The sequence below is a fragment of the Tachypleus tridentatus genome, chromosome 3 (assembly GCF_004210375.1).
Source record: "Tachypleus tridentatus isolate NWPU-2018 chromosome 3, ASM421037v1, whole genome shotgun sequence".
Taxonomy (NCBI): domain Eukaryota; kingdom Metazoa; phylum Arthropoda; class Merostomata; order Xiphosura; family Limulidae; genus Tachypleus; species Tachypleus tridentatus.
The window spans coordinates 109,703,500-109,727,277 of record NC_134827.1 but is presented as its reverse complement, the minus strand read 5'-3'; the positions used below and the strand labels follow the sequence as shown (position 1 = coordinate 109,727,277).

The 23,778-nt window shown below is 37.8% G+C and overlaps 1 protein-coding gene across 3 annotated transcripts in view; it reads left to right on the top strand.

Annotated features, from left to right (window-relative positions):
• Window positions 1-19,606, top strand: part of LOC143247736 (gamma-aminobutyric acid receptor subunit pi-like) — a 61,344-nt gene extending 41,738 nt beyond the window's left edge. For 2 of the 3 annotated variants that reach the window (XM_076496160.1, XM_076496159.1), the window contains 2 exons: window positions 15,088-15,419; window positions 16,148-19,604. In XM_076496160.1, coding sequence (XP_076352275.1) covers window positions 15,088-15,419; window positions 16,148-16,351 — 536 coding nt within the window. In that variant the 3' untranslated portion in view covers window positions 16,352-19,604. Of the gene's footprint in view, window positions 1-15,087; window positions 15,420-16,147 lie in introns of all 3 variants that reach the window. The other variant, XM_076496161.1, reaches the window with a different exon arrangement.
• Window positions 19,607-23,778: the final 4,172 nt, after the last annotated feature.

The following is a 23,778-nucleotide window of genomic DNA, read 5'->3' as shown; positions in this document are numbered from 1 at the left end:
CTAGTGTTCTGGTAAATCACGTGTCAGGTACACAACAACTAAAGTGTTCTGGTAAATCACGTGTCAGGTATAAAACAACTAAAGTGTTCTGGTAAATCACGTGTCAGGTACACAACAACTAAAGTGTTCTGGTAAATCACGTGTCAGGTATAAAACAACTAAAGTGTTCTGGTAAATCACGTGTCAGGTACACAACAACTAAAGTGTTCTGGTAAATCACGTGTCAGGTACACAACAACTAAAGTGTTCTGGTAAATCACGTGTCAGGTACACAACAACTAAAGTGTTCTGGTAAATCACGTGTCAGGTACACAACAACTAAAGTGTTCTGGTAAATCACGTGTCAGGTACACAACAACTAAAGTGTTCTGGTAACTCACGTGTCAGGTACACAACAACTAAAGTGTTCTGGTAACTCACGTGTCAGGTATAAAACAACTAAAGTGTTCTGGTAACTCACGTGTCAGGTACACAACAACTAAAGTGTTCTGGTAACTCACGTGTCAGGTATAAAACAACTAAAGTGTTCTGGTAAATCACGTGTCAGGTACACAACAACTAGTGTTCTGGTAACTCACGTGTCAGGTATAAAACAACTAAAGTGTTCTGGTAAATCACGTGTCAGGTACACAACAACTAAAGTGTTCTGGTAACTCACGTGTCAGGTACACAACAACTAAAGTGTTCTGGTAAATCACGTGTCAGGTACACAACAACTAAAGTGTTCTGGTAAATCACGTGTCAGGTACACAACAACTAAAGTGTTGTGGTAAATCACGTGTCAGGTACACAACAACTAAAGTGTTCTGGTAAATCACGTGTCAGGTACACAACAACTAAAGTGTTCTGGTAAATCACGTGTCAGGTACACAACAACTAGTGTTCTGGTAAATCACGTGTCAGGTACACAACAACTAAAGTGTTCTGGTAAATCACGTGTCAGGTACACAACAACTAAAGTGTTCTGGTAAATCACGTGTCAGGTACACAACAACTAAACTGTTCTGGTAACTCACGTGTCAGGTATAAAATAACTAAAGTGTTCTGGTAACTCACGTGTCAGGTACACAACAACTAAAGTGTTCTGGTAACTCACGTGTCAGGTATAAAACAACTAAAGTGTTCTGGTAACTCACGTGTCAGGTACACAACAACTAAAGTGTTCTGGTAACTCACGTGTCAGGTATAAAACAACTAAAGTGTTCTGGTAAATCACGTGTCAGGTACACAACAACTAGTGTTCTGGTAACTCACGTGTCAGGTATAAAACAACTAAAGTGTTCTGGTAAATCACGTGTCAGGTACACAACAACTAAAGTGTTCTGGTAACTCACGTGTCAGGTACACAACAACTAAACTATTCTGGTAAATCACGTGTCAGGTACACAACAACTAGTGTTCTGGTAACTCACGTGTCAGGTATAAAACAACTAAAGTGTTCTGGTAAATCACGTGTCAGGTACACAACAACTAAAGTGTTCTGGTAACTCACGTGTCAGGTATAAAACAACTAAAGTGTTCTGGTAAATCACGTGTCAGGTACACAACAACTAAAGTGTTCTGGTAAATCACGTATCAGGTACACAACAACTAAAGTGTTCTGGTAAATCACGTGTCAGGTACACAACAACTAAACTATTCTGGTAAATCACGTGTCAGGTACACAACAACTAAAGTGTTCTGGTAAATCACGTGTCAGGTACACAACAACTAAAGTGTTCTGGTAAATCACGTGTCAGGTACACAACAACTAAAGTGTTCTGGTAAATCACGTGTCAGGTATAAAACAACTAAAGTGTTCTGGTAAATCACGTGTCAGGTACACAACAACTAAAGTGTTCTGGTAAATCACGTGTCAGGTACACAACAACTAAAGTGTTCTGGTAACTCACGTGTCAGGTACACAACAACTAAACTGTTCTGGTAAATCACGTGTCAGGTATAAAACAACTAAAGTGTTCTGGTAAATCACGTGTCAGGTACACAACAACTAAACTATTCTGGTAAATCACTTGTCAGGTACACAACAACTAAACTATTCTGGTAAATCACGTGTCAGGTACACAACAACTAAAGTGTTCTGGTAAATCACGTGTCAGGTATAAAACAACTAAAGTGTTCTGGTAACTCACGTGTCAGGTACACAACAACTAAAGTGTTCTGGTAACTCACGTGTCAGGTACACAACAACTAAACTATTCTGGTAAATCACGTGTCAGGTACACAACAACTAAAGTGTTCTGGTAAATCACGTGTCAGGTATAAAACAACTAAAGTGTTCTGGTAACTCACGTGTCAGGTACACAACAACTAAAGTGTTCTGGTAACTCACGTGTCAGGTACACAACAACTAAACTATTCTGGTAAATCACGTGTCAGGTACACAACAACTAAAGTGTTCTGGTAACTCACGTGTCAGGTACACAACAACTAAAGTGTTCTGGTAAATCACGTGTCAGGTACACAACAACTAAACTATTCTGGTAAATCACGTGTCAGGTATAAAACAACTAAAGTGTTCTGGTAAATCACGTGTCAGGTACACAACAACTAAAGTGTTCTGGTAAATCACGTGTCAGGTACACAACAACTAAAGTGTTCTGGTAACTCACGTGTCAGGTACACAACAACTAAACTATTCTGGTAAATCACGTGTCAGGTATAAAACAACTAAAGTGTTCTGGTAACTCACGTGTCAGGTACACAACAACTAAACTATTCTGGTAAATCACGTGTCAGGTATAAAACAACTAAAGTGTTCTGGTAAATCACGTGTCAGGTACACAACAACTAAAGTGTTCTGGTAACTCACGTGTCAGGTATAAAACAACTAAAGTGTTCTGGTAAATCACGTGTCAGGTATAAAACAACTAAACTATTCTGGTAAATCACGTGTCAGGTACACAACAACTAAAGTGTTCTGGTAACTCACGTGTCAGGTACACAACAACTAGTGTTCTGGTAAATCACGTGTCAGGTATAAAACAACTAAAGTGTTCTGGTAAATCACGTGTCAGGTATAAAACAACTAAACTATTCTGGTAAATCACGTGTCAGGTACACAACAACTAAAGTGTTCTGGTAACTCACGTGTCAGGTACACAACAACTAAAGTGTTCTGGTAAATCACGTGTCAGGTACACAACAACTAAAGTGTTCTGGTAAATCACGTGTCAGGTACACAACAACTAAACTATTCTGGTAAATCACGTGTCAGGTACACAACAACTAAAGTGTTCTGGTAAATCACGTGTCAGGTACACAACAACTAAAGTGTTCTGGTAAATCACGTGTCAGGTACACAACAACTAAAGTGTTCTGGTAAATCACGTGTCAGGTACACAACAACTAAAGTGTTCTGGTAAATCACGTGTCAGGTACACAACAACTAAACTATTCTGGTAAATCACGTGTCAGGTACACAACAACTAAAGTGTTCTGGTAACTCACGTGTCAGGTACACAACAACTACTGTTCTGGTAAATCACGTGTCAGGTACACAACAACTAAAGTGTTCTGGTAAATCACGTGTCAGGTACACAACAACTAAAGTGTTCTGGTAACTCACGTGTCAGGTACACAACAACTAAAGTGTTCTGGTAACTCACGTGTCAGGTACACAACAACTAAACTATTCTGGTAAATCACGTGTCAGGTACACAACAACTAGTGTTCTGGTAAATCACGTGTCAGGTATAAAACAACTAAAGTGTTCTGGTAAATCACGTGTCAGGTACACAACAACTAAAGTGTTCTGGTAAATCACGTGTCAGGTACACAACAACTAAACTATTCTGGTAAATCACCTGTCAGGTACACAACAACTAAAGTGTTCTGGTAACTCACGTGTCAGGTACACAACAACTAAAGTGTTCTGGTAACTCACGTGTCAGGTATAAAACAACTAAACTATTCTGGTAAATCACGTGTCAGGTACACAACAACTAAAGTGTTCTGGTAACTCACGTGTCAGGTACACAACAACTAAAGTGTTCTGGTAAATCACGTGTCAGGTATAAAACAACTAAACTATTCTGGTAAATCACGTGTCAGGTACACAACAACTAAAGTGTTCTGGTAAATCACGTGTCAGGTACACAACAACTAAAGTGTTCTGGTAAATCACGTGTCAGGTACACAACAACTAAACTATTCTGGTAAATCACGTGTCAGGTACACAACAACTAAAGTGTTCTGGTAACTCACGTGTCAGGTACACAACAACTAGTGTTCTGGTAAATCACGTGTCAGGTACACAACAACTAAACTATTCTGGTAAATCACGTGTCAGGTATAAAACAACTAAACTATTCTGGTAAATCACGTGTCAGGTACACAACAACTAAAGTGTTCTGGTAAATCACGTATCAGGTACACAACAACTAAAGTGTTCTGGTAAATCACGTGTCAGGTACACAACAACTAAAGTGTTCTGGTAAATCACGTGTCAGGTATAAAACAACTAAACTATTCTGGTAAATCACGTGTCAGGTACACAACAACTAAAGTGTTCTGGTAAATCACGTGTCAGGTATAAAACAACTAAAGTGTTCTGGTAAATCACGTGTCAGGTACACAACAACGAAAGTATTCTGGTAAATCACGTGTCAGGTACACAACAACTAAAGTGTTCTGGTAAATCACGTATCAGGTACACAACAACTAAACTATTCTGGTAAATCACGTGTCAGGTACACAACAACTAAAGTGTTCTGGTAAATCACGTGTCAGGTACACAACAACTAAAGTGTTCTGGTAAATCACGTGTCAGGTACACAACAACTAAAGTGTTCTGGTAACTCACGTGTCAGGTACACAACAACTAGTGTTCTGGTAAATCACGTGTCAGGTACACAACAACTAAACTATTCTGGTAAATCACGTGTCAGGTATAAAACAACTAAACTATTCTGGTAAATCACGTGTCAGGTACACAACAACTAAAGTGTTCTGGTAACTCACGTGTCAGGTACACAACAACTAAACTGTTCTGGTAAATCACGTGTCAGGTATAAAACAACTAAAGTGTTCTGGTAAATCACGTGTCAGGTACACAACAACTAAACTATTCTGGTAAATCACTTGTCAGGTACACAACAACTAAACTATTCTGGTAAATCACGTGTCAGGTACACAACAACTAAAGTGTTCTGGTAAATCACGTGTCAGGTATAAAACAACTAAAGTGTTCTGGTAACTCACGTGTCAGGTACACAACAACTAAAGTGTTCTGGTAACTCACGTGTCAGGTACACAACAACTAAACTATTCTGGTAAATCACGTGTCAGGTACACAACAACTAAAGTGTTCTGGTAAATCACGTGTCAGGTATAAAACAACTAAAGTGTTCTGGTAACTCACGTGTCAGGTACACAACAACTAAAGTGTTCTGGTAACTCACGTGTCAGGTACACAACAACTAAACTATTCTGGTAAATCACGTGTCAGGTACACAACAACTAAAGTGTTCTGGTAACTCACGTGTCAGGTACACAACAACTAAAGTGTTCTGGTAAATCACGTGTCAGGTACACAACAACTAAACTATTCTGGTAAATCACGTGTCAGGTATAAAACAACTAAAGTGTTCTGGTAAATCACGTGTCAGGTACACAACAACTAAAGTGTTCTGGTAAATCACGTGTCAGGTACACAACAACTAAAGTGTTCTGGTAACTCACGTGTCAGGTACACAACAACTAAACTATTCTGGTAAATCACGTGTCAGGTATAAAACAACTAAAGTGTTCTGGTAACTCACGTGTCAGGTACACAACAACTAAACTATTCTGGTAAATCACGTGTCAGGTATAAAACAACTAAAGTGTTCTGGTAAATCACGTGTCAGGTACACAACAACTAAAGTGTTCTGGTAACTCACGTGTCAGGTATAAAACAACTAAAGTGTTCTGGTAAATCACGTGTCAGGTATAAAACAACTAAACTATTCTGGTAAATCACGTGTCAGGTACACAACAACTAAAGTGTTCTGGTAACTCACGTGTCAGGTACACAACAACTAGTGTTCTGGTAAATCACGTGTCAGGTATAAAACAACTAAAGTGTTCTGGTAAATCACGTGTCAGGTATAAAACAACTAAACTATTCTGGTAAATCACGTGTCAGGTACACAACAACTAAAGTGTTCTGGTAACTCACGTGTCAGGTACACAACAACTAAAGTGTTCTGGTAAATCACGTGTCAGGTACACAACAACTAAAGTGTTCTGGTAAATCACGTGTCAGGTACACAACAACTAAACTATTCTGGTAAATCACGTGTCAGGTACACAACAACTAAAGTGTTCTGGTAAATCACGTGTCAGGTACACAACAACTAAAGTGTTCTGGTAAATCACGTGTCAGGTACACAACAACTAAAGTGTTCTGGTAAATCACGTGTCAGGTACACAACAACTAAAGTGTTCTGGTAAATCACGTGTCAGGTACACAACAACTAAACTATTCTGGTAAATCACGTGTCAGGTACACAACAACTAAAGTGTTCTGGTAACTCACGTGTCAGGTACACAACAACAACTAGTGTTCTGGTAAATCACGTGTCAGGTACACAACAACTAAAGTGTTCTGGTAAATCACGTGTCAGGTACACAACAACTAAAGTGTTCTGGTAACTCACGTGTCAGGTACACAACAACTAAAGTGTTCTGGTAACTCACGTGTCAGGTACACAACAACTAAACTATTCTGGTAAATCACGTGTCAGGTACACAACAACTAGTGTTCTGGTAAATCACGTGTCAGGTATAAAACAACTAAAGTGTTCTGGTAAATCACGTGTCAGGTACACAACAACTAAAGTGTTCTGGTAAATCACGTGTCAGGTACACAACAACTAAACTATTCTGGTAAATCACGTGTCAGGTACACAACAACTAAAGTGTTCTGGTAACTCACGTGTCAGGTACACAACAACTAAAGTGTTCTGGTAACTCACGTGTCAGGTATAAAACAACTAAACTATTCTGGTAAATCACGTGTCAGGTACACAACAACTAAAGTGTTCTGGTAACTCACGTGTCAGGTACACAACAACTAAAGTGTTCTGGTAAATCACGTGTCAGGTATAAAACAACTAAACTATTCTGGTAAATCACGTGTCAGGTACACAACAACTAAAGTGTTCTGGTAAATCACGTGTCAGGTACACAACAACTAAAGTGTTCTGGTAAATCACGTGTCAGGTACACAACAACTAAACTATTCTGGTAAATCACGTGTCAGGTACACAACAACTAAAGTGTTCTGGTAACTCACGTGTCAGGTACACAACAACTAGTGTTCTGGTAAATCACGTGTCAGGTACACAACAACTAAACTATTCTGGTAAATCACGTGTCAGGTATAAAACAACTAAACTATTCTGGTAAATCACGTGTCAGGTACACAACAACTAAAGTGTTCTGGTAAATCACGTGTCAGGTACACAACAACTAAAGTGTTCTGGTAAATCACGTGTCAGGTACACAACAACTAAAGTGTTCTGGTAAATCACGTGTCAGGTATAAAACAACTAAACTATTCTGGTAAATCACGTGTCAGGTACACAACAACTAAAGTGTTCTGGTAAATCACGTGTCAGGTATAAAACAACTAAAGTGTTCTGGTAAATCACGTGTCAGGTACACAACAACTAAAGTATTCTGGTAAATCACGTGTCAGGTACACAACAACTAAAGTGTTCTGGTAAATCACGTGTCAGGTACACAACAACTAAACTATTCTGGTAAATCACGTGTCAGGTACACAACAACTAAAGTGTTCTGGTAAATCACGTGTCAGGTACACAACAACTAAAGTGTTCTGGTAAATCACGTGTCAGGTACACAACAACTAAAGTGTTCTGGTAACTCACGTGTCAGGTACACAACAACTAGTGTTCTGGTAAATCACGTGTCAGGTACACAACAACTAAACTATTCTGGTAAATCACGTGTCAGGTATAAAACAACTAAACTATTCTGGTAAATCACGTGTCAGGTACACAACAACTAAAGTGTTCTGGTAAATCACGTATCAGGTACACAACAACTAAAGTGTTCTGGTAAATCACGTGTCAGGTACACAACAACTAAAGTGTTCTGGTAAATCACGTGTCAGGTATAAAACAACTAAACTATTCTGGTAAATCACGTGTCAGGTACACAACAACTAAAGTGTTCTGGTAAATCACGTGTCAGGTATAAAACAACTAAAGTGTTCTGGTAAATCACGTGTCAGGTACACAACAACTAAAGTATTCTGGTAAATCACGTGTCAGGTACACAACAACTAAAGTGTTCTGGTAAATCACGTGTCAGGTACACAACAACTAAACTATTCTGGTAAATCACGTGTCAGGTACACAACAACTAAAGTGTTCTGGTAAATCACGTGTCAGGTACACAACAACTAAAGTGTTCTGGTAAATCACGTGTCAGGTACACAACAACTAAAGTGTTCTGGTAAATCACGTGTCAGGTACACAACAACTAAACTATTCTGGTAAATCACGTGTCAGGTACACAACAACTAAAGTGTTCTGGTAAATCACGTGTCAGGTATAAAACAACTAAACTATTCTGGTAAATCACGTGTCAGGTACACAACAACTAAAGTGTTCTGGTAAATCACGTGTCAGGTACACAACAACTAAAGTGTTCTGGTAAATCACGTGTCAGGTACACAACAACTAAAGTGTTCTGGTAAATCACGTGTCAGGTACACAACAACTAGTGTTCTGGTAAATCACGTGTCAGGTACACAACAACTAAACTATTCTGGTAACTCACGTGTCAGGTACACAACAACTAAAGTGTTCTGGTAAATCACGTGTCAGGTACACAACAACTAGTGTTCTGGTAAATCACGTGTCAGGTACACAACAACTAAACTATTCTGGTAACTCACGTGTCAGGTACACAACAACTAGTGTTCTGGTAAATCACGTGTCAGGTACACAACAACTAAAGTGTTCTGGTAAATCACGTGTCAGGTATAAAACAACTAAAGTGTTCTGGTAACTCACGTGTCAGGTACAAAACAACTAAACTATTCTGGTAAATCTCGTGTCAGGTACACAACAACTAAAGTGTTCTGGTAACTCACGTGTCAGGTACACAACAACTAGTGTTCTGGTAAATCACGTGTCAGGTACACAACAACTAAACTATTCTGGTAACTCACGTGTCAGGTACACAACAACTAGTGTTCTGGTAAATCACGTGTCAGGTACACAACAACTAAAGTGTTCTGGTAAATCACGTATCAGGTACACAACAACTAAAGTGTTCTGGTAAATCACGTGTCAGGTACACAACAACTAAAATGTTCTGGTAAATCACGTGTCAGGTACACAACAACTAAAATGTTCTGGTAAATCACGTGTCAGGTACACAACAACTAAACTATTCTGGTAAATCACGTGTCAGGTACACAACAACTAAAATGTTCTGGTAAATCACGTGTCAGGTACACAACAACTAAAGTGTTCTGGTAAATCACGTGTCAGGTATAAAACAACTAAAGTGTTCTGGTAAATCACGTGTCAGGTACACAACAACTAAACTATTCTGGTAAATCACGTGTCAGGTACACAACAACTAGTGTTCTGGTAAATCACGTGTCAGGTACACAACAACGAAAGTGTTCTGGTAAATCACGTGTCAGGTACACAACAACTAAAGTGTTCTGGTAAATCACGTGTCAGGTACACAACAACTAAACTATTCTGGTAAATCACGTGTCAGGTACACAACAACGAAAGTGTTCTGGTAAATCACGTGTCAGGTACACAACAACTAAAGTGTTCTGGTAAATCACGTGTCAGGTACACAACAACTAAAGTGTTCTGGTAAATCACGTGTCAGGTACACAACAACTAGTGTTCTGGTAAATCACGTGTCAGGTACACAACAATTAAAGTGTTCTGGTAAATCACGTATCAGGTACACAACAACTAAAGTGTTCTGGTAAATCACGTGTCAGGTACACAACAACTAAAGTGTTCTGGTAAATCACGTGTCAGGTATAAAACAACAAAAGTGTTCTGGTAAATCACGTGTCAGGTACACAACAACTAAAGTGTTCTGGTAAATCACGTGTCAGGTACACAACAACTAAACTATTCTGGTAACTCACGTGTCAGGTACACAACAACGAAAGTGTTCTGGTAACTCACGTGACAGGTACACAACAACTAAACTATTCTGGTAAATCACGTGTCAGGTACACAACAACTAGTGTTCTGGTAAATCACGTGTCAGGTACACAACAACTAAACTATTCTGGTAACTCACGTGTCAGGTACACAACAACTAAAGTGTTCTGGTAAATCACGTGTCAGGTACAGAACAACTAAAGTGTTCTGGTAAATCACGTGTCAGGTACACAACAACTAAAGTGTTCTGGTAACTCACGTGTCAGGTACACAACAACTAAAGTGTTCTGGTAAATCACGTGTCAGGTACACAACAACTAAAGTGTTCTGGTAAATCACGTGTCAGGTACACAACAACTAAAGTGTTCTGGTAACTCACGTGTCAGGTACACAACAACTAGTGTTCTGGTAACTCACGTGTCAGGTACACAACAACTAAAGTGTTCTGGTAAATCACGTGTCAGGTATAAAACAACTAAAGTGTTCTGGTAAATCACGTGTCAGGTACACAACAACTAAAGTGTTCTGGTAACTCACGTGTCAGGTACACAACAACTAAAGTGTTCTGGTAAATCACGTGTCAGGTACACAACAACTAAACTATTCTGGTAAATCACGTGTCAGGTACACAACAACTAAAGTGTTCTGGTAAATCACGTGTCAGGTATAAAACAACTAAAGTGTTCTGGTAACTCACGTGTCAGGTACACAACAACTAGTGTTCTGGTAACTCACGTGTCAGGTACACAACAACTAGTGTTCTGGTAAATCACGTGTCAGGTACACAACAACTAAAGTGTTCTGGTAAATCACGTGTCAGGTACACAACAACTAGTGTTCTGGTAAATCACGTGTCAGGTACACAACAACTAAACTATTCTGGTAACTCACGTGTCAGGTACACAACAACTAAAGTGTTCTGGTAAATCACGTGTCAGGTACACAACAACTAGTGTTCTGGTAAATCACGTGTCAGGTACACAACAACTAAACTATTCTGGTAACTCACGTGTCAGGTACACAACAACTAAAGTGTTCTGGTAAATCACGTGTCAGGTATAAAACAACTAAACTATTCTGGTAACTCACGTGTCAGGTACACAACAACTAGTGTTCTGGTAAATCACGTGTCAGGTACACAACAACTAAAGTGTTCTGGTAAATCACGTGTCAGGTATAAAACAACTAAAGTGTTCTGGTAAATCACGTGTCAGGTACACAACAACTAAAGTGTTCTGGTAAATCACGTGTCAGGTACACAACAACTAAAGTGTTCTGGTAAATCACGTGTCAGGTACACAACAACTAAAGTGTTCTGGTAACTCACGTGTCAGGTACACAACAACTAAAGTGTTCTGGTAAATCACGTGTCAGGTACACAACAACTAAACTATTCTGGTAAATCACGTGTCAGGTACACAACAACTAAAGTGTTCTGGTAAATCACGTGTCAGGTACACAACAACTAAAGTGTTCTGGTAACTCACGTGTCAGGTACACAACAACTAAAGTGTTCTGGTAAATCACGTGTCAGGTACACAACAACTAAACTATTCTGGTAAATCACGTGTCAGGTACACAACAACTAAAGTGTTCTGGTAAATCACGTGTCAGGTACACAACAACTAAAGTGTTCTGGTAAATCACGTATCAGGTATAAAACAACTAAAGTGTTCTGGTAAATCACGTGTCAGGTACACAACAACTAAAGTGTTCTGGTAAATCACGTGTCAGGTACACAACAACTAAAGTGTTCTGGTAAATCACGTGTCAGGTATAAAACAACTAAAGTGTTCTGGTAAATCACGTGTCAGGTACACAACAACTAAAGTGTTCTGGTAAATCACGTGTCAGGTACACAACAACTAGTGTTCTGGTAAATCACGTGTCAGGTACACAACAACTAAACTATTCTGGTAACTCACGTGTCAGGTACACAACAACTAAAGTGTTCTGGTAAATCACGTATCAGGTACACAACAACTAAACTATTCTGGTAAATCACGTATCAGGTACACAACAACTAAACTATTCTGGTAACTCACGTGTCAGGTACACAACAACTAAAGTGTTCTGGTAAATCACGTATCAGGTACACAACAACTAAACTATTCTGGTAAATCACGTGTCAGGTACACAACAACTAAAGTGTTCTGGTAAATCACGTGTCAGGTACACAACAACTAAAGTGTTCTGGTAAATCACGTGTCAGGTATAAAACAACTAAAGTGTTCTGGTAAATCACGTGTCAGGTACACAACAACTAAACTATTCTGGTAAATCACGTGTCAGGTACACAACAACTAAAGTGTTCTGGTAAATCACGTGTCAGGTACACAACAACTAGTGTTCTGGTAAATCACGTGTCAGGTACACAACAACTAAACTATTCTGGTAACTCACGTGTCAGGTACACAACAACTAAAGTGTTCTGGTAAATCACGTGTCAGGTATAAAACAACTAAAGTGTTCTGGTAAATCACGTGTCAGGTACACAACAACTAAAGTGTTCTGGTAACTCACGTGTCAGGTATAAAACAACTAAACTGTTCTGGTAAATCACGTGTCAGGTACACAACAACTAAAGTGTTCTGGTAACTCACGTGTCAGGTACACAACAACTAAACTGTTCTGGTAAATCACGTGTCAGGTATACAACAACTAAAGTGTTCTGGTAAATCACGTGTCAGGTACACAACAACTAAACTATTCTGGTAACTCACGTGTCAGGTACACAACAACTAAAGTGTTCTGGTAACTCACGTGTCAGGTACACAACAACTAAAGTGTTCTGGTAAATCACGTGTCAGGTACACAACAACTAAAGTGTTCTGGTAAATCACGTGTCAGGTACACAACAACTAAAGTGTTCTGGTAACTCACGTGTCAGGTACACAACAACTAAAGTGTTCTGGTAAATCACGTGTCAGGTACACAACAACTAAAGTGTTCTGGTAAATCACGTGTCAGGTATAAAACAACTAAAGTGTTCTGGTAAATCACGTGTCAGGTACACAACAACTAAAGTGTTCTGGTAAATCACGTGTCAGGTACACAACAACTAGTGTTCTGGTAAATCACGTGTCAGGTACACAACAACTAAACTATTCTGGTAACTCACGTGTCAGGTACACAACAACTAAAGTGTTCTGGTAAATCACGTGTCAGGTATAAAACAACTAAAGTGTTCTGGTAAATCACGTGTCAGGTACACAACAACTAAAGTGTTCTGGTAACTCACGTGTCAGGTATAAAACAACTAAACTGTTCTGGTAAATCACGTGTCAGGTACACAACAACTAAAGTGTTCTGGTAACTCACGTGTCAGGTACACAACAACTAAACTGTTCTGGTAAATCACGTGTCAGGTACACAACAACTAAAGTGTTCTGGTAAATCACGTGTCAGGTACACAACAACTAAACTATTCTGGTAACTCACGTGTCAGGTACACAACAACTAAAGTGTTCTGGTAACTCACGTGTCAGGTACACAACAACTAAAGTGTTCTGGTAAATCACGTGTCAGGTACACAACAACTAAAGTGTTCTGGTAAATCACGTGTCAGGTACACAACAACTAAAGTGTTCTGGTAACTCACGTGTCAGGTACACAACAACTAAAGTGTTCTGGTAAATCACGTGTCAGGTACACAACAACTAAAGTGTTCTGGTAACTCACGTGTCAGGTACACAACAACTAAAGTGTTCTGGTAACTCACGTGTCAGGTACACAACAACTAAAGTGTTCTGGTAAATCACGTGTCAGGTACACAACAACTAAAGTGTTCTGGTAAATCACGTGTCAGGTACACAACAACTAAAGTGTTCTGGTAAATCACGTGTCAGGTACACAACAACTAAAGTGTTCTGGTAAATCACGTGTCAGGTATAAAACAACTAAAGTGTTCTGGTAAATCACGTGTCAGGTACACAACAACTAAAGTGTTCTGGTAACTCACGTGTCAGGTACACAACAACTAAAGTGTTCTGGTAACTCACGTGTCAGGTATAAAACAACTAAAGTGTTCTGGTAACTCACGTGTCAGGTATAAAACAACTAAAGTGTTCTGTTATATACTTTACATCTAATGCACAAAATAAAGGATGGTTAATCCAATTTATAGTAGCTCTGTAGTGTTTTTACTGTTATATATCGATTTAACATAATTATGGCAAAACATTGCGAAAAAAACTAAAATAATTTCGAACCATATGTAGATGCACAGAAAACCACTTTTCATTTGGGATAAAAATTTATAAAGTTTAACTGTTCCTGTGTCCACTAGCGCAATTAAAGGACTACTATTTGATCCTAGACTGACCACTAGCAGCACAATGAAAATTTAATTGGCATAGTCTGGTATAAAACAGACATTATTGTAAATGAATATATGTGTGCTTATGTATTGAACAATTCATAATACGTTCTTATATTAATATATTATTGTTGTTAAATTTCACGTAAACCCGCTAGATGCCGCCTCCTATAGACGTACGTAATTTAAGTGTGATAGAATTAAGGAAAGCAAGTTGTCAACACTACCCACTGATGAAAAGTGGGACTGACCTTCATATATAAAACAGCCTTATATTTGAAAGTGTGAGCATACGTTCAATGATGGAATTTGATTGAGAAACGTTAGGTTTTGGAAATATTCTAGAGATCGTTTTAATTTCTAGAATGTAGGTCACGAGTTCGAGTCCAGTCACCGAACGTGCTTGCCCTTTCAATCATGAGTGTGTTATAATGTGACGGTCAATCTCACTTTTGGTTGGTAAAAGAATAGCCCAAGAGTTGGTGATGAAATAGACACCTTTCCCTTTAATATTCCATTTATAACTTACAAACGGCTGGTGTAGGTGGCCTTCTAGTCGCTTAAAACAGGCGGACTGTGTTTTTTTTTTCCTTTGCTTCTTTATTTCAGGGAACTACAGTACTCTCGTTGCTGAGTTTACATTCGTACGTCGGATGATGTCCAGTGTTGTCAACACCTACATTCCAAGTACTTTAGTGGTCATCCTATCCTGGTTTACATTTTGGCTTGATGTCCAAGCTGTTCCGGGTAGAGTAACACTTGGTGTTACATCATTTTTAACCCTTGCTACTCAGGTGGTTCAAACTAGGAGTCAGTTACCCCCTGTGGACTACTTGAAGGCCCTGGACATCTGGCTGCTAGCATGTTTCATAATGGTTTCATTCTCTCTCCTGGAATACGCTGTAGCTTATTACGTTTTTTACGATTATTCGGATAATAAGGTAAGTTGAAACCCTAATGTCTGCCGAATGGTTGGATAGAGAAACTACTTTAAGTAAAATAGGTCTAGTATTAATCATCTTGTGCTATAAAGCACGAATAAATTTGTATCTTTCATTAAATGTTTTAACGTTTAAACAGAGCCACCTGGCGAAAGTCTACAAAAACCAAAACTGACTCACCGAAGTCAGAAACTGTCATTGAGTCTGACATTGGGATGTGTAGTGACTTTTTATTATACGTTTTTAATTTTTAACAGAGCCACCTGGCGAAAGTCTGCAAAAATCAAAACTGACTCACAGAAGTCAGAAACTCCCATTGAGTCCGACATTGGGATGCGTAGTGACTGAACTAAAATTGATAAAAAATTCACCAACTTAATTTAGCTGGTGCTCAGACATACATTAATCAAGCCACTGGTGATCCACGAGAGGCCTCATCGGCACTGTATAACGTTCTTATAATTACAAGGATAATCGGCTTGTGTGTGATAAATAAACATACAAAAATTGTTGACTTTCCTGCGAATAATAACTAAAGAACCTAACTGAGAAAACTACCTTATCGATTCATAATTCCCAGTAAACCGCAAGAAGTGATTCATGTAATGCATTAGGCTTTTTCACTTGGTGTCACATTTTAAAGCATTTAGATGTTACAGAGGTTTTCATAATTATCAATGAACAGTTTTCATTATTTTGTATTAAAAGTAATGTGTTTTTATTCACAGATTAACAAAGTCCACAGTGTATTACATTCCTACGTCAGAGAGACTGAGCAAAGTGTTAAAAGAGATTGCGATTCCAGATGCAGTAACTCGTCCTTAACGAAAGCTTCAAAGACGCCAAAAATCGACAGAATATCTCGAATTGGTTTTCCTGTTATTTTCTCTCTGTTTTTTATTAGTTACTGGATTCATTTTATGAATGAATAGTTTAACCGTTAAGGTCTCGGTGTGTGATATTTAAATATATTTGTGTGACACAAAACTGATTTTTGTTTCTATTTTTCCCTCCTAAACTTTATAGAAAACAAAACTTTGACTTGCTTGTTGTTTCACTCAAATTTCACTATATTATTCTTCCGTTTTATTATTATTATTATTTGTAATAAAGCACAAAACTACACAATAGGCTATCTGTGCTTTGCCCACCACGAGTGTTTTATGAAACACTATAAAAGGCTTATCTGCGAGACGGGAGGTAAATACACACACATCCAGAGAACTGGTTTCTCCTGAGCACTCAAAGATTACTAGATTCAGGACTCTCTAATTTGTAATAGACTTTTATATGATGAGACATACTCTCTTTAAGCCTCTCCAATTATCGCTAATGGCACGATTTGTATTAACCAAAGTGTTTATTTGCGTCAATCACAAACGTATTTAAAATCAGCTAACACAACACCTGAACACTAAGTTACACACATAAATACGTCATATACGCTGTTAAAAATTTTATGATACTGAGCAAGTCACAGCACTTATAGTTTGTATAGAATAGAAATCCAGGACGGTGTTACATAGATTAAACTGTTAGCAGTTAACCCTAATTTGTATATATGTTGTTCTATAGTTTACAATAGTGCACGACTCTCTTAAAGATTTGATTCACGCGTGTAACCGAAGACTATTAATGTATTTTCCAGTGACCTCAGGATTTATTATGGACATTAAAACACTACACGTCCATTACCCGCGACATTGTCATAAAAGTCTCAGATGTGTGCCCTTGGTTTAAGACTCGTACCCTCATGTCTCACAGAAGTTGTATCTAGTATTAAACAGGTATTCCTTTAATAACCAGTTTTACCAGTAAAGGAGATGTTGCTATAATCGTTAAAAGGGACCCTCCTTGTATTGTGCATCCTTTGTTAGCTTTGTAGAAAACCAAATATTCCCCACTTATCAAGAAACACTTCCAACTCGTTAGAAACATTATGAATTAAAAATTACATTCAGAGCTTTTCGTAGCAAGTTTATGTTGTGTTAGACATTTCTCTCAACGATCATATTAAAACCAGTTTCCCATTCTTGCGTGTTGCCCGCATTCGTCAATAAACTACTGTAGCTTGGTGTTACATTTGTTTTTCTTCTGCTATTAGTAATTTCTCGCACGCGCAATTCTTTTATTACTATATATCACAGACTTAGCGTGTAGAAAGTGTGTGTCAGTTAACCCTACTTTATTATAAGTACTACTAAACGTTTCGTAAAAACTGGACACAGTCTTATAATGACGAATCTCTCTTGTCGGTTAACCCTACTTAGCACGTTGGATTAGACATTTTATATACCATAAATTATTTTATTTTTCAGGCTTATTTTGTTCATTAATCATATAATTCATGTAGCTTTAACTAAAGTTTGAGTGTTTATGTTCATTTACACCCACACATATTTATATATTGGTACTACAACGTTTGTCAAGGAACCCGTAATAATATGTTTTACTTCTCATAATGAATGCTATTAAATATTTCTCATAACACTAGTGCCGGGGTTTTCCAGACCCAAATTTTAAGATTTTGTTTTTCTTCCACGAGTTAGAATAAAGTATTCAAATATATATTTGACACAGAATAGTTTTTCATTGTTACACAATCTGTAGATACCAGACAGGCTCGGCCTGGCAAGGTGGTTAGGACGCTCGACTCGTTATCTGAGGATCACGGGTTCGAATTCTAGCCATACCAAATTATCACTATTCAACTTGCACTGTATTTTAATGCATTATAGTTTCCTCCTTCACCATCAGGTTCTTGTTTCCTATATCGACTTGAATGAAAAGATTAAGACATATTTACAAGACGTACAAACTTGTTAATTAAGTGTTTTAAAACCTCGGTTAGGTTTTTCTTTAAACACAAAGTTATGCAATGCGCCGGTATAGAACCCTGTATTTTAGTGTGATTAATCCTCGTGCTTATCTCTGAACCTCACACAGGAGGCCATCTCTTTTCTATACAACCACGACTTCATACAGGTAATAACAGCCTGTGAACTGTTTGTTTTTTAATTTCGCGCAAAGCTACACGAGGGCCACCTGCGCTAGATATCCCTAATTTGGCTGTATTAGACTAGAGGAAAGGCAACTAATCACCACCTCCCAACGGAAACTCTTGGGCTACTGTTTTTACCAATGATTAGTGGGATTGACCGTCACATTATAAAAGCCCCAGTGATGAAAGGGCGAGCACGTTTGGAGTGACGGGATTAAAACCTACAACTATCAAAATACGAGTCAAGTGCTCTAACCACCCGGCCATGCCGGAGCCAGATAACCTGCGATGCCTTAAAATGTCATGTATAATAAAAGACGATATAGTAAATCTTAAACAAGTGTTGTTCCGCAGTTGGGTAAAGTACAATAAAGAATACATTTAGTCGTCTAAATGAAAAGCTGTTTTCTAGTTTATTTTGTGCGACATTTCGAACAGACGGAGTATATCGGACCGTAAAAACTGTGTTACTGTTGACTTTCGTTCAGAAATAATCCTTAAGATTAAAAATATAGGACTTAACCATACAGCCATGATGTCGTTGGAATGTGACGGTCAATCTCACTATTCGTTGGTAACAAGAGTAGCCCCAAAGTTGGCGGTGGGTGGTGATGACTAGCTACCTTCCTTCTAGCCTTACCCTCCTAAATTAGGGACGGCTAGCGCAGATAGCCCTCGTGTAGCTTTGCGCGAATTTCAAAAACAAACACACGTTCAACCAGAAACACGATGACAAAAACAGTGTTTAACTTATTACGTAAATATAATTAAAGTTAGCACATATATGGAAACAAAGAATTTAAAGAGCTAAAATTGGCCTCAGGGAAAATAATAATCCAGAGAAATACGAGTTTCCCCATCATCTTGGAACTAATTACACGGATAGAGTTCAATCAGATTGAATGTGTGGTAGTGTTATAATAAAAAGGTTTAAACATGTCATGATAATGTAGTTTTTTTTTCTGTGAGAAATAAAAACATTTTCAATCAAATCTTTAATACTCACGATATGCAGTAAGTAAATGAAAATAACATTTCAGTAAAAACTTAACTTTCCCTAATCAATTTATGTGAAACAAACATGCATTGTACACGAGTAGAAAACACGTTGTTTGTTTTGTCATTTACAAAACTTCGTTACGCTTAAAATTACATTTTCTGTTTCCCGTGTAGTGAAAATGTGTCCAATTTCTGGCGTTTAATGCGTGAAATTTGTATTTTATTTTGTTCCGAATGTTTGCTTCCTTTGTTTGTGATTAATCGCGAAGCTACGTATCGGGTTGTGTGCTAAGCCTATCATAGTTGTCGATTTGTTCATTATTAATCGCGAAGCTACGTATCGGGTTATGTGTGCTAAGCCTATCATAGTTGTCGATTTGTTCATTATTAATCGCGAAGCTACGTATCGGGTTATGTGTGCTAAGCCTATCATAGTTGTCGATTTGTTCATTATTAATCGCGAAGCTACGTATCGGGTTATGTGTGCTAAGCCTATCATAGTTGTCGATTTGTTCATTATTAATCGCGAAGCTACGTATCGGGTTATGTGTGCTAAGCCTATCATAGTTGTCGATTTGTTCATTATTAATCGCGAAGCTACGTATCGGGTTATGTGTGCTAAGCCTATCATAGTTGTCGATTTGTTCATTATTAATCGCGAAGCTACGTATCGGGTTATGTGTGCTAAGCCTATCATAGTTGTCGATTTGTTCATTATTAATCGCGAAGCTACGTATCGGGTTATGTGTGCTAAGCCTATCATAGTTGTCGATTTGTTCATTATTAATCGCGAAGCTACGTATCGGGTTATGTGTGCTAAGCCTATCATAGTTGTCGATTTGTTCATTATTAATCGCGAAGCTACGTATCGGGTTATGTGTGCTAAGCCTATCATAGTTGTCGATTTGTTCATTATTAATCGCGAAGCTACGTATCGGGTTATGTGTGCTAAGCCTATCATAGTTGTCGATTTGTTCATTATTAATCGCGAAGCTACGTATCGGGTTATGTGTGCTAAGCCTATCATAGTTGTCGATTTGTTTATTATTAATCGCGAAGCTACGTATCGGGTTATGTGTGCTAAGCCTATCATAGTTGTCGATTTGTTTATTATTAATCGCGAAGCTACGTATCGGGTTATGTGTGCTAAGCCTATCATAGTTATCGAAACTGTTTTTAACGTTATAAAACTTCAGGTTTACTGCCATGCAATAAAGAAGTTAATTGAAAATTGTGTGTGGCCTTAGCTGGAAAATATAGATCATTTAACGTTATATTGTATGAAAGATGAAGTTTATGTCACATTTTTAAAACAATTTTAGGCGTAATAGTTTCCAATATTTGCCGGCTTTCGGCGTTCAAATCGTAAGTCTTAAAAAGTATAATATTATTTTAATAGCTCTGTTACACTTACGAATGTTGTATGACAGAAGAAGGCACGAAACGTTTTTATTATTTTCGTAACAAATGAATCATCTCACAGAATCTAATAAATGAACCACAGAATATGTGCTGCTGGCCTTTGTTTATTGCAATATTTCGAAATCCACTACACGGTGCACAACTTAATACGTTACAACAAAGTAAAACGTGATTTTGTCATTTTGAAAACAATATACATATTTATCACTTTTGTTCTACTAGTTAACGACTTCCTTTCTCTTATCCTCAAATAGGAAAGCTCTAAGTCTAAGGGCTTCTAATGCTAAAACCCGGAACACGGTAATGTGGCTTGGCTCTAAAACAACGTTCTGGGACCTACCGGTCCATCTCGGATGTTCCACCCTCTGAACTAAACTAAAACTATTGATACATATTTTTTTAGTTATTAAAGCCAACCCTCATCATTCATATACTTATCAAACTGTCTCAATGAAACCCAAACTCTCCTGTTAAAGAAACACAACCGTCTTACTTGAAGATGATTCTTGCTTCGCCAAACTGGATATGCGTTCCCTAGTCCTACTGTACCATCTTTCATACCACTAGCTATCAACACTAATAATTTCCTTAACTATCAGAAACCGTCTACCTCATCTTTTCGAGACCTCAACCACCCCAGACATTGTTTTAATAACACTTTTCTTAACCCTCTCCAACAATTAAATGTCTTTTCTAAAGGTAAAAATGCCCCAGACTTAACAAGATATGCTAAGTGTGGCCTAACCAATGAAAAACTATTTTTATACATGCAACTGAAATACATAAACTACACTTCTTACCTGTAGTGCGTTGTAAGAACCAACGCGAGTGTGTGATACGTAAACACTTCTTACCTGTAGTGCGTTGTAACAACCAACACGAGTGTAAGTGTATAATACATAAACAGTGAATTATAAACAAAACGCTGTAGTAAACAAAAGTTTTAAAACAGAATAAGCAATTTTTTATTAGTAAGTTTGGTTGTTTATGATTAAACCAAAACTACACAGTGGGCTGTTTATGCTCTGCCCACCACGGGTATAGAAACTCGTTTTCTAGCGTCGTTGGTTAAATAACCGCTTTGCCACAGGGGTTATTATTATAAAACATAATACATTTATATTATTTTTAAAATTATACTTGTAATATTTAAGAGAAATTATGAAAACAACACTTATTACACTTTTTAATGACAATTTATAAATTAGCTAAAAAACTCGAATTTTATTCTGAAAGTAGGGAGGTAAGAATGGGTTTGAACGTTATAGTTTTGTTTGTAAAAATAAGAAAGTTAGGATGTTCTGTACTTCAACTATTTGTTTTTACGATTTTAATTTTTTTCCGATATGAAGTTCACGATGAGTGCCTTTAAAATGTTCACAGTTCCCGCTCTGATTGGCCGTAAAGGTAACACACTGGACCAATTAGAAACAAGAAAAAGTTTCGTTGTTTCGAGAAAAGAAAACGCAGAGCCACCTATCGTCAACAATGAAAATTACTTGTATCCTTCGCGCGTGTGTGCGTGGTGTTTTAATGTTATTTGACATGTCACGAGAATTTATGTCCTAATAGAAAAGGCGCCTCACGCAAACACACGCGTGTTCGTGCCTGGAACACGCTCAAAATATATCGTGAAGCAAGCGACCGTTTCGCACTTAAGAGTTCTCCGACACGATATATCACTTTTTTCTCCGATCAGTTAAGCACGTTTCGTACAAAGCTTCTTACTTCAGTTCACATATTTGAATATAGTAATTCACATTAATCGAGTAGGTACACAAATGTAGTGAACAATATTCAACTATCACAATTTAATTCACTTTTGTTAGGCGCACAGGAGGTATTTCTCTCTCTAACACACACACACACAAAGTTAAATTAAATACGTTACACCAATTGAAAAAATCCCCAGGGTACATGCTATAATGAGATATAAAATGTATCCTGGGTTTAGGAGGCGATTCTTGAAGTAGGACCCACTTTGGGGTGGAGATACACCGTCAATCAGTTTTAACCTGCGTTCGCCAGTTTCAAGTAAAAATTTGTTTAAAAATCATGAAAATAAAGGTTAGGAGAACGACATGTGGATATTCAAGTCCACAACCACTCACGTCAATGTCACCCTTCACTACAAAGTCGCGGAAAGGTGACTACTTTCCAAAGTAAACAAAGTACAACCACTTGAGATTAAAAAGATAAACTTGCATCCTGAGATTTCCATTCCAACCCCCATTATGGTTTCTCCTTTAGCACTCTCTCGAAATATTAATTTTCTCTATACATAAATATTCATTTCGCTGCAAATTTAAGACAGAACAGTTCTAAACCTTGCAAACAGGTAGAAATTGTTACGAGTTAAGTAACAGAACGTTAGAGGTCTCCACTAATTTACTGACCCATGACAGATACCTCGGTTAAATGATCCCTCTCTGTGGAACTTGTTTGGTCATGTGTTTCACGTTAAAGTGTAAATGTTTATTTTGTTTAGTAACAACACAGAACCAGTTCAATTCTTCCTTATCTATACAATTCTTTAAAAGATTGTTTACCTGTTAACCGCTAGCTGTAAAGATAGTTCACTGCCACCTGTCCGTAGATAACATTTAATAACAGAATTCAACGATCTCAGTGATTAAAGTGCATACTTAACACAAACCTACAAATAACAAGAGTTATTCCATAAAATCTGACAGTGATTTTTTTTTTAATTTTGTATCAATAACTTTAGTTTTATAAAACATCTCAGTCTGTTGAAGTTTCTACCTTCACTTAGTAATATTTGTTTTCTACTCCAGTAACCGGAGATGCGTATGTTTTCTTATAGCAAAGTCACTGGTCTATCTGCTGAGTCCACCGAGGGGAATCGAACTCTTGATTTTAGCATTGGAAATCCATAGACTTACCACTGTACCAGCGGGGAACACCGTGATGTGTAGA